The 16,933-nt window shown below is 41.0% G+C and overlaps 1 protein-coding gene across 1 annotated transcript in view; it reads left to right on the top strand.

The window, feature by feature from the left end:
- Positions 1-12,589, top strand: part of LOC140947698 (von Willebrand factor A domain-containing protein 3B-like) — a 32,622-nt gene extending 20,033 nt beyond the window's left edge. The window contains exons 29-42 of the mRNA XM_073396874.1: positions 245-472; positions 1,159-1,323; positions 2,973-3,070; positions 3,275-3,336; positions 3,573-3,966; positions 4,910-5,259; positions 6,144-6,557; positions 7,550-7,663; positions 8,756-8,932; positions 9,554-9,754; positions 10,522-10,595; positions 10,891-10,972; positions 11,346-11,424; positions 11,889-12,589. Of these exons, the coding sequence (XP_073252975.1) occupies positions 245-472; positions 1,159-1,323; positions 2,973-3,070; positions 3,275-3,336; positions 3,573-3,966; positions 4,910-5,259; positions 6,144-6,557; positions 7,550-7,663; positions 8,756-8,932; positions 9,554-9,754; positions 10,522-10,595; positions 10,891-10,972; positions 11,346-11,424; positions 11,889-11,985 (2,535 nt within the window). The 3' untranslated portion in view covers positions 11,986-12,589. The remainder of the gene's footprint in view (positions 1-244; positions 473-1,158; positions 1,324-2,972; positions 3,071-3,274; positions 3,337-3,572; positions 3,967-4,909; positions 5,260-6,143; positions 6,558-7,549; positions 7,664-8,755; positions 8,933-9,553; positions 9,755-10,521; positions 10,596-10,890; positions 10,973-11,345; positions 11,425-11,888) is intronic.
- Positions 12,590-16,933: the final 4,344 nt, after the last annotated feature.

The following is a 16,933-nucleotide window of genomic DNA, read 5'->3' as shown; positions in this document are numbered from 1 at the left end:
ACAGAAAAATATGAATATTGCAGTACTGTCCCAGGGACTTTTGTCCAGGATTGTAGTTCCAGTTTGCTCATCACAATTCGAAAACTAGGGGTGACGAATTCGTGAAAGGGCGACTCCCCTCAAGACGTCCAAGTTTAAGTGCAACATGATAAATGAATAATCTTGTCTATGGACTCGCCGCGCCTTATTCCTTGTTCATAAAAACTCCTGACTTGCCATATCTGAAAAGTTTCTTTTTCAACAGGGTCCCAAGCCCGCTCCGCCTGCCCAGTCAACCTCCAATAAAAATCGTCTTCTTCACCACAAGGTTTTGGCGCGAAACGAGGTGGATGGCTTCTACTACGCAGGCTTGGTAGTGCGCTGTTTGAACTCACGTTATGTCGAGGTTGACTTCCGGGATTTTGACCGTCAGGTTGTTTCCTCTAGATACGTCATTGCTATGCAGGGAGCCAGGCCTTGTCCGTCACTTAAGGTTCAGTATCCCCTACTTTCTGTAAAGAATACAGATTACCTTGTTGTGGGTCGAGTTGTATTAGAGGGGTCAAGCATAACTTGGTTAAGCTATCCGGGCTTATATTCGGAGGGAAATTTGCGTTTCGAAATCGGTTGGGCTTTCCTTATAGCTGGAAGTAAACTTACCGTTTTTGCTTTGTTTTACTTTGTATTTGAGGACAAGTTTCCAAGTACAAGCCCCCGAGACACTTACATTTGGAGGGGCGATTTAACGGAGGGTTTTTTGCGTTACCGGTTGAGGGGGCTTATATTTGGAGGTGCTTATTTTCCGAATTTTACGGTATTTTGCTTCCATCTGCGGCTTTTAGTCAAGTAAATAGGGTAACTCTCCATTTATACGTTCTCTTTTTGTGCAATATTCCTGTGCTATATTACCTATCCTTATGCTCATGTGTATCATGCAAAGCAGTCATTTTTTTTTTCTTCATCAAAGTGGTCGCACTTTTATCTGTTTATTGTCTTCTTGGAGCTAATCCAATGCTCACCTTAGGGCGTTAGCCTGGGGATGTGTGGTAGAAAAGTTATAGCCTACCAGTATCGCAAAATACGAGTCTTGTCAGTCACTAAGCTTCCACCAAGTTTACCCTCAGAGTACGTTTCACTGATCGTATTTTATTTTTAACTGATGTGTTTTTTGTTCAACAGGTTGGCGACTATGTTCTCGTCAAGACCCTCGTTCCGCGCGAGGAAGAAGATGATGAGATAATTGACGGCGTGCAGTGTTACGTCCCTGGAATCGTTCAAGTTGTTCCACTGAGAAAAGCTACAGCCACCAAGTGCTACACAATACTACGCTTTAATGGTAAAAAGGTCGGTAAAGGTCAACTCTACAGTAACGAGACCCTCTCTTAAGCGAAGACTTGTTCGCGCTGAGTGCATGCAAAGGCTAGAGTGGCCGAATTTCGGGCCTCTCACCTATTTGGTCATAGTTCGAATCAGCAATAGAGAGGAGAAGGGTGACCACGTTATCATGGTAGCAAAATTTCTAGATCTCAACAATCTTTCTTGACAGAGACGGCCATTTGTCGAACGATGGAAGAAAAGTTTGGGCTGCCGAGCTTTGTTCCTGAGTGCAATCATGCGCAGGAAAGTCAGACATGTCAATTTTGTTTTTGGTTTTTCCCGCCACATTTGCAGGACCACGGTTTTTTGAGATCCAGAAATTTTGCTACCATAGCAACCTGACGTAACGACCTCTCTTATGTTTTGTATTGTTTTCTCTTTTTCTCCTAACAAACAGGGGCGGATCTAGGATTTTTTTAGGAGGGGGTGCACTCGTCTCTTGCTCTACTTCAACACCAATAAACCACATAGTTTTTTTTGGCAGAATACCAGTTGTATTAGAAAACCGCAGGTTATCTCAGGGAGGCGGGGGTGCGCACCCCCTGCACCCTCCCCCTAGATCCGCCCCTGACAAACACTGCCAAATCTTTCATAGTCGTTTCGGGGTAAATGAGTTATGTTCATTTTTGTTTGTTTGCCTTGTTTTAACATGAAAGCGACAACAAATCTATCCGAGAGGTGTTTATTCCTAGTAATGAACGACTTGGTCCATTTAGCGGAGACTATGTGTAATATTGCCGTTCTGTCGAGATTAGAGACCTTTAGCATCAGGTAAACCGCAAACCGCGAACCGCAAACCGCAGTTACGCGTTTGCAGTTTCGCGTTGCGGAGATTTCAAACTTTAGCAAGGCGTTCAGTTCAGTTCAGTTCAGTTCACTTTTATTTAGCCAAAATACAATACAATACAAGAATACATATATAAATTGTAAGGTTGCAAGGGAGCCCAGAAGAAACCAGAAGGCTTTATGAAGCCTGAGCTCCCCAGTCTTAAAGAAATAAGCAAAATAAAATGATATTCGCGGAGTGATACGTTAAAAATAGGAAGTTCCAAACAGAGACTGAGTTAAGTTATGAATTCAGTAACAAGATAGAAAAAAACATTTAACTGTGGATTGGAACAGAATACTTTCCATTGTTAGTACGGCAGAAAGGAATATAAAATTGATTTGAACTACGCGTTCATTGTTTAGGGCCGCCATGTTGTTTTCATCAAGTCGAAGTGCATCACTTTAATCGCCCTAAAATCAGCAATAATTCATTGATTCGAGATCAGAAATCCAACAAACACATCGCAAACGGATACAAAAAGCTAGTTCATACCTTTAAACGCGAGGCTGTACAATTTTTTGTGGCAAAAAACCTTGCCGTAAATCACTTACCGCTGGAAGCCCTTTCTGCGGTTCAAACGTGAACTGCAAACTGCAATCGTGACCGCAAGGCCGTGGTCACGTGACATTTTGCGGTTTGCGGTTTGCCGTTTCCCACGAAAAACCTGATGCTAAAGGTCCCTATTATTAAAACATAAACTCATTGGGTTCCTAATAAAAGTCGTGTCCTGTTGTCATGTCTACATTCAGTTTCAACTGATGTACCTTTTTGATTACATTATATTCAGATAACATCCGTGAGGAATGATTTGGTGAAGATTTCTAAAGCACGCTACACGTTCGCCTGTCGCTACATCAGAGATGCTTTGCTTTCTGCTTATCGATCGTAAGTTGAAGTAAACTAAGATTACCCTCTAATCTTTTTGGAAGAGAGGTTTCCAGTTCAGTTCATTTTTACTTCAAAAGTGCAGGTATCACGAGTACTTTTTGTGGCGAACGTAGAAGTCAGTGCTAATTTTGAAACTACATTTTCAGTTGCCTGACTTTATCTTGGGGTTTCTAATCAATGCGCCTCCGTTGCTTGTTTTAGAACAACGCCGTTTGGAATGTACTTAAAAGAGGCTGAAGAAGACGCTGTTTCAGAGGATAAAGGTATGTAAACAGTCACAACTCACCACTTTAGAAACGAGAAGGAATCTTTCGCAAAGACTTATGGGACTGTTACTAAGGACAAGAAAAAAAAATGCAATAATCCCAGAAACAGTTGCGAACCGCGTTTCGGCTCCAGTTATCTTCTCGTTTCTTAAGTGGCGAATAGTGTGCGCCTGTTTGATTCTACGACTAACATACACCACTTTCTTTCTAAAGTACTTTCTTTGGTCCATTAGACAAAAGCAAGGGAGAAGAATCGCCTCGGAGCCAAGCTAGCAGTCGAGCCAGCAGTCGGGCCAGCAGTCACTCCAGCAAAAGCAGCCGCAATAGCAGAAGCGGTAGCCGCAGTCCAAGCGCTAATGGGAGCACTGCACCGTCATCTAAAGGGGCGTCACCCCGCGAGCCGGCAGAGGAGAGGAGATCTTTTGAGGAACTGAAACAAGAGCTGGAGGAGGAATATAGAAAGCAGCTGGATGAGGTCAACAGAAAAATACAGGAGTTACAAAGGCTGCTGGAAGAGGAGAAGGAAAGACACGAGAGAGCAACAGAAGAACTTAAAGACAAGCGGCGAGAATTGGACGATGAACAACAGAAGTTTCTACAACAGCAGATCGATGAGCAAAATAAAAGGTTTGAACTTTGATCGGTACTTAGATACATCATTTATTCTGATGGAGAATAATTGCGCAGAGCTGCAAATAATTTTTGGTTTTATGATCGAAGTACCTCTAACCAGCTCATCATTTATGCATACAAATGAAATCAGAACATTGTCCGCCATTCATTACATGTTCGATTCAGATCTTCGGCTTCCTTTATTGGTAACCTTTGTGGTGTTGCATCTGTCCGGTCCCTTCATATCGGACATTTTGTCGGACACTGGGCATAGTTTAGTCGGAATGAGTCGATGATCGACTGTTATCTGCCCCTCTCTTTGCAAGTTGTCTGTGCACTTATGACAGCAGAGGTATTAAAACTCATTAGAATTGACCAAAAAGAGCAATGTCCTCGTGGCAAAGATTTTTGTTTATGAATCTGTCTCAGGGCTTGAAAAACAAAAACAAAAAAATTGAATTCCAGCTTGTCCTTTGGTCAAGCAGCTCTCACCATTTTCTTGCCCGGGGCTACTTCTTGCTCGTTTTAGTTAACCCTTTAATCCCTAAGAGTGATCAGCATCAAATTTATCCTTGTAATATCAATGCTTTGTAAAACAGAGTGGTCATGAGAATTACAGACATGATCACACAAGAATTTGCTTGATATTTTATCAACCTCTCCCCACTACTTCTTTAGAAAATGAATAGGGCCATTCTACAAATGAGAATTCAAAATTTGATCTTAGGGTTTAAAGGGTTAATCATTTTGTTAGAGAATGACTTGCCTGGACCCTTGCCCACTGGGCAAGTAAGCTTTTAATAGTTCTGTTACATGCCCAGCAACTTGTTCCGCACTACCGGACGGGACTTTTTTCGAGCCCTAGAATCAGGAATTGAATCTTTGTCTCCGCCCGTGTTATGTTGCAGTAATTTTACGTTCTCATAGCACCTCTTTTCATTTCAATTTTCGCAAACAGGCAAACAGAGATTCAGGATGAACAAAAACGGCTTCAAAACCAACAGGAGGAACTGCTTAAAAAACAAAAAGAACAACAAGAGCAGCTTCTGATGCAGCAGTACAACCAAACGCAGCAGCTACAGTTACAACAGCAACAGCTTTTACAACAACTGGCGAACAACCTCCAAGCCGCTCAGAATAGACCCGAGCGTCCCCGCGTAAAGATTCCGGATATCCCTGTGGTCTCTCCTCCGAGATCACGTTCAATATCTCCGCCCAGTCCGTCGTCCGCCCGGTCAACTCCGCGGTCGTCGTCGCGGTCGTCCCCTAGGGCGTCGGTGAAAGGTTCGGAGAAGTCATCATCTAAAGGTAAGACTAAATGGCATCAATTTCAAGCTGAAAACATTTTCAGTGAAATTTCTTGGTTTGACTTCACTGATTTGGTATGTCTGTAGAGATTTTAAGCATTTATGGTCGATTTAGGGCCGGTTGTTTAAAGGAAAGTACAATGTAGACAGTGGTTTTAGATAATCTGTACACCTTGATATTTCGTTATTCGAGGGATATTTGAACTAAATTAGTAAGTGTTTTTTCCAATCTAAACTATCTGCTTTCTTGGCAGTTCTCATGCATAGAAAGTAACTCTGAGACACTAGTTTGAATTCACTTGTTTTTGCTGATTTGATGATAGTTTAGATGGCGGGTTTTGTTACAATGTATAAAAAATGGGATAAACTTTGTGTTAATAGGGAGCTAAAGCAACGACGACGGCAGCGAAAACGTCACCCATCGTGCTGCTTCAAACTCCATCGCTTATATTTCAGCTCTTTTGATTTGTCAGATGTTGGCGATTTTTTCAGGAGTTGAATTATAAAGGACTTTATCTAAGTTCATAAAAAGAAAAAGACAACCGTCGTCTATTCTTCACGTCCTCCATAAAACGTGAAATTAGGACGTTTTACGTCGTAGTCGTGCAGTGACGGCAAAGAAAGGTACAACTCAAAAGCGTGATGCACGCGCAAAGTTGTTGTTTTGCCGCTCTCGTTGCTATCGCCGATGCCATCGCTTCCTAATCCTAGGGTTCTTTTTAGCAACTGAGGGAACGCTTAAATGGCTAGGATATTGGGGTAGGTTGGTCCGATGCATAAAATACGTTACCGTGGTTGATTTAAAGTGGAACGTTTTGAATTTGTTTGCCTCCCCCATCTACTGGCACTGCCGTTCAGTTTACCAATATATTCCTCTTTTTGTAGGTTCCCCTCGTAGTTCGAAAGAATCATCAAAGAAATCTTCATCACCTGGAAAACCTTTGGCTGAGTCTTCAAGACCAACGTCTGCTCGATCAAAATCATCTAAACGATCTTCTCATAACAGCCTGCCTCCAGGATCTGATGACGAACACAAAGAAGAGGAAAGCGACAAAGAAGGCGAGAAAATGTCTACAAAGAGTGAAAAAGAAAAATCATCATCCTCCTCGTCATCATCGTCGTCGTCATCTTCCTCATCATCAGACTCTTCTGATGACGAGAGGCCCGACGGAGACGATGAGGTGCCGACCGCTGCCCTCGCCGCTGGCAGCGAAGATGAACCTCCCGCGGTCCAGGTCCATGTATCCAATGGGAACGAAGCGTGTCTTTTGACCAAAGGATCTCACGGGCTCCTGATATGTAAGTTTTACCAAAACAAGTACAGTCGACAACTCCCTCAAAGACGGACACCTTTGAGACTGGCCCTAAGTGTCCCTCTGAGAAAGATGTCCGTCTTATAGAGTCAATTAGAGAGAGTAAAAGAAAGGCGTTGACCAGCTGTAGATGTCCTTTTTATTTATGTATTCGTCTCTCAGAAGTGTCTGTCGAGAGAGAGTCGACTGTATACAGCTATTTCGAGAAAGGTTGTCGGGAAAAGTGCACGCGACAATCCCGAAAGGTATTGTGGGCGGTTTTGAGTTAACTGTTCTTCAAAGAAATTTGAAAGAATTGCACGAGAGGCCATGGACGTATGTTTGCGAATGCTAAAGGAAAGCAACAATAGAAGATTCGACAGCTACAGGGTCAGGAACAGCGTGTTGATCATATCCCATATTTCCTTTCGGGATTGTTGCGTGCACATTTTTTCCGACAACCTTTCTCGAAATAGCTGTATGTACCTCCAATTTAATCAGCAGTAACACTTGGCGGCTCCCATATTAATAGTAGTGATACTAAACTTATGAAAACCACATTAAATTCCTCAAATATGAGTACATCATAACTTCAGTGAATTCAATGTAACAACTCAGTTTAAAATTGGGTCGTGATGTAAAGATGGTACGGATGAAAATGGCACAGCGTTAAAAAAACGCTGCAGAAAAATCAAACGCGCAATAGAGCTTAACTGCATGGAGATAGTGAATAGGCCTTTTCTCGGCAAAACTTCAGGAAAGTCATGTGTTACATATATGCTTAAAACATCGAAATGTTAGGAGTTTTCGATAGGATAAACAAGTCAAAAAAACCTACGATTGTGAGCGTTACTGGTCAATCATTATATTACTAGGTAATAGAATGGTATATATGTGAAATTTGGAAAATAACGCGCTTGAAATTTTTTCCTTATTTCAGCCGGCACCATTCATGATAACACATACTTATTTACGTCTTGTGGGTATTTCCCATTTCAGCTCGCCTTCCTCCGGACCAGGACCCCGCAGTAGAAACAGGCCGCGTTCCAAGATCGCTAGAAGTGGGAGAAGAGGTTCTAGCACGGTGGTCGGACGAGGGATGGTATTATCGAGGTAAAACTTAATTGACTTTCCCAATTCTATTACCTTTTTCGGTATCCCTAGCTTGTTCTATGTTAATTTGCGTCGGTACAAAGCAGGTAGTTTTTATGTCCTAAACTTTAAGATTAAATGTTATTTAAACGGGGCCAATAGACCGCCTTATATTCATAGTTAATCTTTTACAGTAAAATTTTTTAGCATTTTGAGAACCCGGAAGACACTATCATCACTAACAAATTAAGTGGTTGTTTACATGGAGGAAGGAAGATTCTAACACCAGGAAGATCCTAGAAAGCGGATCATCCTATCGCTATATGTTTGCTGTATTCAGTTTACATCATGTAAAGGGTTGTACTTGTCCCTAGTACTATGATCTTCCTAGGACTCCTTATAAGTTCGAGAATCTTCCAAGCTGAGGGGTAGGAAGATCTTTGTACTAGCAAGATCCTAACACCATGTAAACTGCCTTCGCTAGGAAGATCCTAGTACTAGGGACGAACCAGACAAAAATGACGGCGGGTCGTTCAGTGGCTAATCACGGCAATAAAGGCCGACCATTTCGTTTGGCGTTACCATGCACGAGAGCTGATCATTGTGATAATTCTGCTGAAAGGTGGTTATTATTGCCAGTAAAGAGAGCAGAAGGGCCCAAATTGCATTTTTATTTTTGTCGCCCGTCATTTTTAATTCCTTCTCGAACCTTCTCCTCTCGGGCACTACACGGACCGAAATTTCTGCATGTAAACGCAACGTAAAGTTGTTCCGCCTTCTAGGATCTTCCCCCTCTATTTGAACAGCCCCTACAAAACGAATGAGCGATTCTAGCCCTGGGAAACCTTAATTGTTATGGAAATGTCTGCGATCGGTCCCTTTTCAGTGGAGTCGAGACAAGCGAACAAGTCGATAGGAGAACAGGAAAGAGGCTGCTTTTCTCTTATGATTGAGTTTAACGCAGACGAGTTTTGTTTTGTTTCCAGTCTAATCAGCCCGTCTGGAATACCAATATTTGCGCTCTTCTAGTATTGGGCTACAAAGAACTACGTATTTATATTGGTTGAATAAAGTTGTTGTTGTTGTTTTAACCGTTTTTATTGCTTTCATCAGGCACCATCAAGCAAGATTATGGAGATGGAAGTTATTTCGTAGAGGACAGCGTAGGTGACCTGGAACAAATCTACAGACCGGATATCATCACAGAAGCAGATGATGCTGAAAATGAAATCGGTTTACATGATCCTGTGATTGCGCTTCATCCTTCATTTCCTTACGCTTATGCACCAGGTACGACAGTCATGAAGATTTATCTTTGTGCATGATTTTGGGGAAGTTGAACCCTGTATTTCATTAAAAATCAAACACTATTTGTTTATTTGCACATGCAAGGGCTCTGGACTTATTTTGCTGGAAATGCCCAACAAGTTTTCTCGGGTTGGCCATATGCCAGGACCCGCGTTTGGAGCGTGCGTGAAAACGGAGAGAGAAACAGGGCAGGGCGTGTGTGGTTTGCGGGATTTTGCGTTAAACTTGCTTTTCGCGTGACGCTTCCGGTGTTTTGCTTCCTGTGAACCACATCTAAATTTGAAGCAGCTACGTCTGAGATATTTAATCTAAATTTCTCCACTTCAAATCAAAGACCATACGTAGGTCTACACTGCAGGTCTTGCCAGTAGCCTGCGTTACCAAGCGTAGCTGGCGCTTTTGTTGGGGAAGCGCGCGCGAGCGACTGAGTGGCGAAGGGAAGAGAAGTATGGGGAAGCCGCTTATGTTCGCGGCTTTCTCGCTCGTTCACGCGCGTGTTCCCCCCCAAAAAAACGCCAGCTAAGCAGGCGATATTGCTGTCAGGAAACATTCCTATTAATTGCTGCTTTTGATTAGTGAGTTGAGCTTTTATTCTTTTTTCAGGTACTGTACTGAGGTTGGAAAATGATGGACTATACGTTCGACATTATGATGGAATAGAAAGCGTTATACCACGAGAAGAAAGCTACTTAATAACTCCTGAGAAATTCGAGAGCGATTGCCAGTATATCCTTCAGTGTGAAGAGAGCTTAGTGGGCCAGGCTGTGGTTGCCCGGAACGAGAAGGACGGCATGTTTCACCTTGGTGCGTAGTTGCTAAAGGCTACTAATGTAGACGTGTTTTCGTTAGGCATCCCTTCCGGGTCTCGGTTGTCTTCATCAAATGGTATCCTCGATCAATTCCAATCTTTTCTATGCCTTGGGTGCCAGAGACTTTGCATGCGCGGTTTGCTCAGGGTAATTTTTGTTCTTAAGTTCCTGTAAACTAGCCACGTTGTGCGCGATTAATTACGCGCCACTGAAGTTAGATTTCGAAGCGTATGTAAGTCTTAGTAGATATGAAATTTTGGGCCAAGTTATACTGACCGGGGAAGTTGGACTGAAAAATTCTGGTTTTCAGGTTTACAGTCGCGTATCAAACTTTGCGTATTGTTCGGGTTGCATTTTTGGAAGACAATAGTGCTTTTGTTTCTCACATTCTTTTGTGTTTCGATAAGCGGCGTTCGACCTTTAATCGGGTATGATCGGTAAATTTTCTTTGCGACATTTGTTTACTTAGTAGTGGTCTACTGGGGCAAAAACTTTAAGCGAGACACAAAACGATCAAACACGGCTGTTTGACCAGAGAGATCGCGCAGTGAATTAAGCTTTATTTTATGTCGCTGGGAACTTTAAATTTTGTTTGCGCACAAATCTGTCTAGTAATTTACGGTCAGGTATCGACATAACACGAACTTAACACGCGGCGTGTTAAGTACATGTTATGTCGTATCCTTCTCTTTAATCATTGGTGGGTTTAGTACGTATTATGTAAAATGCAATGAGATCTAACTTGCACTTTACTTTGTTTAGGAACTGTGCGAGAACGTGTTGGAAATGGGCGTCAGTACATTATCGAGTGGGCAGATCAGTCTGTGCAGTTACAGGTACAACCGAAATACTCAAATAAATGAGTAAATCACTCTGCTAAAGTTTTAGTATGGTTCACACGAAAGTTGTAGTTTGAAAATACTTTCGCCAATTTGTTTGAAGTCCATTAAGCTCCAAGTATTGGATAATAGTATGTAAACAGTTGTTTTGGTAACTAATCCTGGATTTGCGCCGATCGCCGTTTGAATTGGTCGTTCGGCCAATAACGACGCCATGACAAAAAGGGCAGGGGTGGAAGAAAGGAGACCCTAGTTTTACCATAACAGGTTTTGTTTTTGCTTATTTCTTCAGAGTTCTGGTTACATGTTCGGTGCTCATACAAAACGCCGTCCGCTGACTATAGGGGATCGCGTGCTCGCACTTTGTGATCCAGGTAAAGAGCCAACATTTTGAACTCGAAACGAAAGTTTGCAACAACTAAACAACGTTTCAAGTGTACTGTTTGTGCTTAAAACCACTTCAGTAACGAATTTGAGGCAGTATATCCTTCGTGAAGTTGAACATACTTGCATTCACAAGATAAATATATATATATAAAGTTGTTTCGGCCATTTCATCACTTAGTTTTCTGATATCTTATTTTAGTAAGCTTTCTAATCAACTGTTTGTCACTGATTACTTTCGCGTCTCTATGGGAACCGTTTGAGGGTTGAAAGCTGTGAGTTACAGCCTGCTGAAGTAAATTCTCGGCGATTCCTCAGAGTTTAGCTGTACTTATTATTGTAACTATTGTTTGTTTATTACAGCATTGTATGTCTACCTCCCCGGTTGGATTGCTGGTTCAAATGGCCGAAGACTGGTGATCAAGTTTTGTAACGGCAAAAGGTGCGTCACTTTTGAGTCATGTTATGAAACATGATTCCACGACAGTACTTTAAAAAAGTCTGTGACAAGAGTTTGACTGTAAATTTGACACTGAAATGTTCTGTAGTTTAATGCAAACTGTGGGTTGCAATTGATTACGTTTTCCACAAACTGCTATCAACGACTCATTTTAGAAAGCTGGTTTGCTAACTTGGAACAAACGCCTTTGAATAGCAGTCAACAGTTACCGGCACTGTACAAACGACTTATTGACGGATTCAGACCAAAACTAACTACGACAGAACGACTGACAATTTAAATAACAACCGACAATTTGAATAACAATAAACGACTGTTTAAAAACTTACAGACGACCAATAACGTCGCTACTTAATTGACTAACCATCTTAAACCAGATCTCTACATGACAGTGGAGACCCATTAAACGACATTACCACTTACCAAGAATGTGTTGTTCTCATTAGCTCAAGTCACGTGGACCCCCTGCAGTGCTTCTGGTTGTCACGTGACTATTATGACCGCATGGTGGAAAACTATCAGAAGATAAACAAAGAAAGATGACGGCACGTTGGTTTGTTCAAGGATTATTACAATAGTATTTAAACATGTCTAGTTTTGTCAACGACTTCAACTGTAAATAAAACCTTTGGTCGGTATTGTACATATTAATTCAAGGAATGCAGACGAATATGATTTTTTTCAGTTCTTTCTTTTTGTTACTACAGAGGGATAAAAACGTCATTTTTTTATGAAAATCCCTCACTTTTGTTGGACACTGGAAAACAGAAACCAACACTGTAAGTGTTCGTCGTTACACTAAAATGATCCCTCGGCGATTTTATCACAGGCCCAAAATTTAGTCTTGCTCATTGAATAAAGTAGTTATTATTTTTGAGCAAAAGACAATGTGAAAATCTTAAAGGGTGTGTGCCAGTGAAAACATTTATTTACAGAGCACCAACGTGAAAAAAAATATGATTAATTGTTTTTGGAAAGCACGTACTCTGCTAAATCTTTAAGTCAGGTACGATGTATGTAAATCGGGAGCCAGTTCTGTTCGTTCTAACATTGGTTTTGCTACAATAGTGTTTACATTTTGGTCCCTAACAAAGTGCAAATTTCTACGGACGTCAATCTTTTATCCCTTGTAAGTAGCCTAGATAGTCTTTCATGTAAATAAAGATTTTTTAATGAATTGGGACTGTTTACTCAAGGATTCGGATAAAGGGTTTCATTGTAACGCGTATCTACTAAAATAATCTTCGTGCGATATATTGAATTGGTTTGCCAGGATGGCGATCAAACTCACAGCAGTCGACGCATGACAGAGTAAGCTTCGCATTCCGAAGACGTCACCTTCCAACCAGCCAATAGAAACCTTTAGATTTGAGGAGGAGGACTAGATTTGACTTAAAGTTTTTTCACGTATTCTCAAAAAAATAGACCCCCCGGAAAGCCTCATAGTCTTTTTGTCTCTCTAGAAAAGTTAGCACTTTTATCTTTATTGAAGGAGGTTACAGGCAAAATAAATGGCACTACGACATTCTCGCTAAAACTCACTGTAGAATGACGACGGCAGTCACGTTTTCCCGCCAAAATGACCCTGGTTCACACGCACGCGCAACACTTAGCATCGTTCTCGTTCTAATTCTCGTTCTCTTCTTAGAACCCAAAAGTCTTTACTGTCGGGTACTCCTCAGGTAATCTTCATCAGAGTTGCATTACACTATTACCGGCCACGTTTGTTTGTAGAGTCGCACATTGAATTAAACGACAATCAAGATCAAGCATAACTCCTGTAGCATTAATTCCTCTGCTCCTTGAGCTCAAACGTAGTAAACAGACGAGTAGCCGAAAAGATAATTATGACGCACCTGTAAACGACTCAACTACTTAAAGATGATTGTCTTAAAGTGTTACTCGAGAGGACAGTGAGCCGCTCATTTGAAAAACAAAAACATCCAAAAGTGGAAACCTTTTTCTACGAAGGGAGGAAAAGGATGATAGAGCATGTTGGTTTAAAACCTTGGTGATCACTTCCCCAGGGAATTCGCCGTGTTGAGGCACCTGCAATACCGTATTTGTGAATCAAACCGCAACTGCCCCGTCCAGTCTCACAATTTCTTAGCTACTAGTAATAGTTGACACCACAGCTGCCCCCGTTCTGTATATTGTCGGTCAATAGTATTCTTGCTCGTTGTGTAGCTCTTTGAAATATACCGATTCATAATGAAGATTTTCACACATATTCCAGACAATAGGTGAGATAAATACAGGAAACGCAAGGTTCCATGCACAGTTTTAGCTCGATTTACACAGCTTTGATCAAAACATTCTCTGTTTCGAGAATAGTTTATACTAAATCATAACAAAAGATTTAATTAGAAGTTGAATTTTTCGCTATTTCTCTTTCACTTTTTACATTCAGTTCATTTTATTTGCCGGAAAATAAGCCTTAGAAATTAAAACTTAAGGACGTTTGATCGATTCACGTTCGCGCGTTCTAGTCTTATTTGAAACTTTATAACGGAAGGACATCTGTGAGCACGGAATAAGGGCCTGTTTACTTGGAGGTGGGGGACCACAGGTAGGTGAGGTAACATTTGGCGGGTCACCCCACCTATCATGTAAACGTGATCAAATTAAAATGAGAGATTATACGGACAGGCGGGTTACCCCACCCAAGCGGGTTACCTCACCCATCTGGGGTCCCCCGCTTCCACGTAAACAGGCCCTAAAAGTCAGCACAGAATTTGATTGTGGGCGAATTTCTGTAATCGTCCATCATTCTGCTAGTCATAAGCTAGCCGTTGCTCACTGGTCTTGGTTGTTTGGGGCTGAGTCTTATTCCGGTCAAAGAGAGAGAAAGAGTGTCTGGCAAGGTTTCCAATATAAATCAAAGATTTGTGAACTCGTGTCTGGCAAACTCTCCAAGTGTTAATATATACACAGTTAAACGCACCTTATAACCTCATCAGCGCTTAACGAGTGTCTTTGGTCCATAACTTTCAAAATAACTGCTCCACAGAATGTCTGCGTAACGTAAAAGAGTGCCGAAGTATGACTGCACAATAAATGTCACAAAATCTACCTGAGCGGTCCCTTCAGGATTTTCTGTCTTTACGTCATCCTAACCATTTCGTACTTGCGGGCGCAAACAATAGAAACGTCATCATTACCTACCGATTCCTCGCGGCCCCTGTTCAAGCAAATAAAGATTTTTTCTATATTGGCTGTATGTCTGTATATTTCAACTGTAAGTACTTTTCTTAATATACGCGCGAATTACAGGAGTGCCTCCTCGGGATTTCGCCTTCTGGGCCAAATCCGTGCGGGGGCAATAATGGTAATGGTAATGGTAATGATGTAGATTTAGCCGAAACCTAACAGCAGAGCTTCCGATATCATTAAGCTCAACAATAACAGTAACAACAACAACAACAATAATATTTGTACCGGTATATTTGTTTCTTTGTTGATTCTAATAACGCTCTTTTCAACGAGACGGCGGGTTCGAAGCCCGCTAATCAGTTTTCTTTTCTTATATAAATTATTCAATAATGTAATTATTGTTATTATTATTATTATTATTATTATTACTATTACATTATTATATTAGTTATTATATTAGGTAATAGCATGATTTGTAGTGATATTTGGCAAAAATACCACGAGTGATATTTCAAAATTGTTATACGTAATTTCACGAGCCGTTAGGCGAGTGAAATTTGAGACAATTTTGAAATATCACAAGTGGTATTTATGCCAAATATCACGTACAAATCATGCTATTATTTGTTTATACTACTACCCGCAAAAGGTTTGTAATTTTCACATGTAAGTATTTCAAATTAAGCTGAAATACCAATGCTTTGAGCAAATCAAATTGCAGAAATTTCTCATGTGGTAGTATAACAGTAGTAAAAATAAAGATATAGAATTTAGGAGTTGTACAATACAATAAAACCCCGCGACTAACAACCTGTTTAGGCTAACTTGGAAAAATCCAGGTTCTTAGTTGCGGGGTTTTACTGTATAGGTAGAGAAGTGTTAGAAATGAGACGCAGACAATGAAAAACAGTTAAAAACTGGAGACACCAACTTCACAGGTAAGTCTTTACAGAATACTAGAAAAAAGAAAGAACGCAATTAAGATAAGTAACTGAATCGAAGGAATTTGACACTGTATAGATTGATAGGGGTCATAACGTTTTCGAAATACATATAATAGCAAAGCTTCCGCGTGCGCGAGGCACGCGAGGAGCCTCCATTGCTATAAACAATGGAAATCTATTTGGTTATGACGTCATTGTACGCGTCCGCCGTCCGTCCGTACAGACTTTCAGGGAGGGAAAAGGAAGAAATTCTTTTTGCCTTTTTCCACTCACCCGTCCCCCATCGTTTTCTAGTTAGACCTCTGTCTACCAATCGTCATCTTTACAAACCATGACCACAAACGGAAACAACACACACAAAAAAACCGTCTATACTATGCAGGCTACGTTTGTGGTCATGTTAAGAAGTTTCACATCGTCGTTGAGAAACAAACCCAAAATTGTGATGCCTATGCAGATTTGTTGTTTTCCTTTTTAAATTTTTCTTGTTTGTACCACTTCGTTGCCATCGCTTTCATTGTTGCTAAGTGCTGAGCTCCCTAATAAAACATAACACAAGACTTTACTCTTACCTGTTCGTCTTTGGTAAAATTAGGAGGCTGGTCTCTACGCTCTATAATTCAGTTAACTGACCTCCAATTGTGGAAATTTGATGAGATGCAGGTTGGGTTTGCTGAAAGAAATAATGGTCACATACATGAGCTCGTTTACCCTAGTATAGTCTCTTATGTATACCGGGATTTTTGAAAACCGGGTTAGCAAAAATATCAACTCATTCTACTACTTGGCAATTTAAAACAATAAAACTCATTCAAAGGCCGGTTAAAAGCCTTTATCTAACGCCGGGCAGTAAATTAATGGTCCCTAGAAACATTCCAACGAGTCCAAGTTTAAAATGAAGCAAATTTTAGAACATTTATTCAGTAATCTGACTTTGCGAGGTTTCAAACCGGTGTCATCTCAGTCTAGAAATTTTAAAATTGAGTGAACTGCAGCGAAATAGTGCCTGGTTAAGGCTTACATAACAACTTAAATAGTTAGCAAAACACTACTTTTTTCGCGGTCCGATAAACAATAGGATTTCGCATCGAATAGACATCAAACTGAAAGAAACATTGTGCACAAATTATCACCTTCTTATCTGCAAAAACCGGCCTATGGTTCAATGCCATTAGAGCCCGCTGAAACTAGACCTAGATCCAATTTTCCTGAGTCGAGAGTTGCTTTTCCAGGGAACAATCAGCTAAGTTAAACACCAACGAAACAATATTAATGGCTGGCACAGAATATTTTGGCTAAACAGCAGTTCAACCACGCGATCACATATTTTGAAACTTCTTTACAAACATTATCCCAGCTGCTGATAAACAGTTTTGAATCGCTAGTTGTCTGTC

This window comes from Porites lutea, chromosome 9, assembly GCF_958299795.1.
Source record: "Porites lutea chromosome 9, jaPorLute2.1, whole genome shotgun sequence".
Taxonomy (NCBI): domain Eukaryota; kingdom Metazoa; phylum Cnidaria; class Anthozoa; order Scleractinia; family Poritidae; genus Porites; species Porites lutea.
This window is presented reverse-complemented; position numbering and strand designations above follow the sequence as displayed.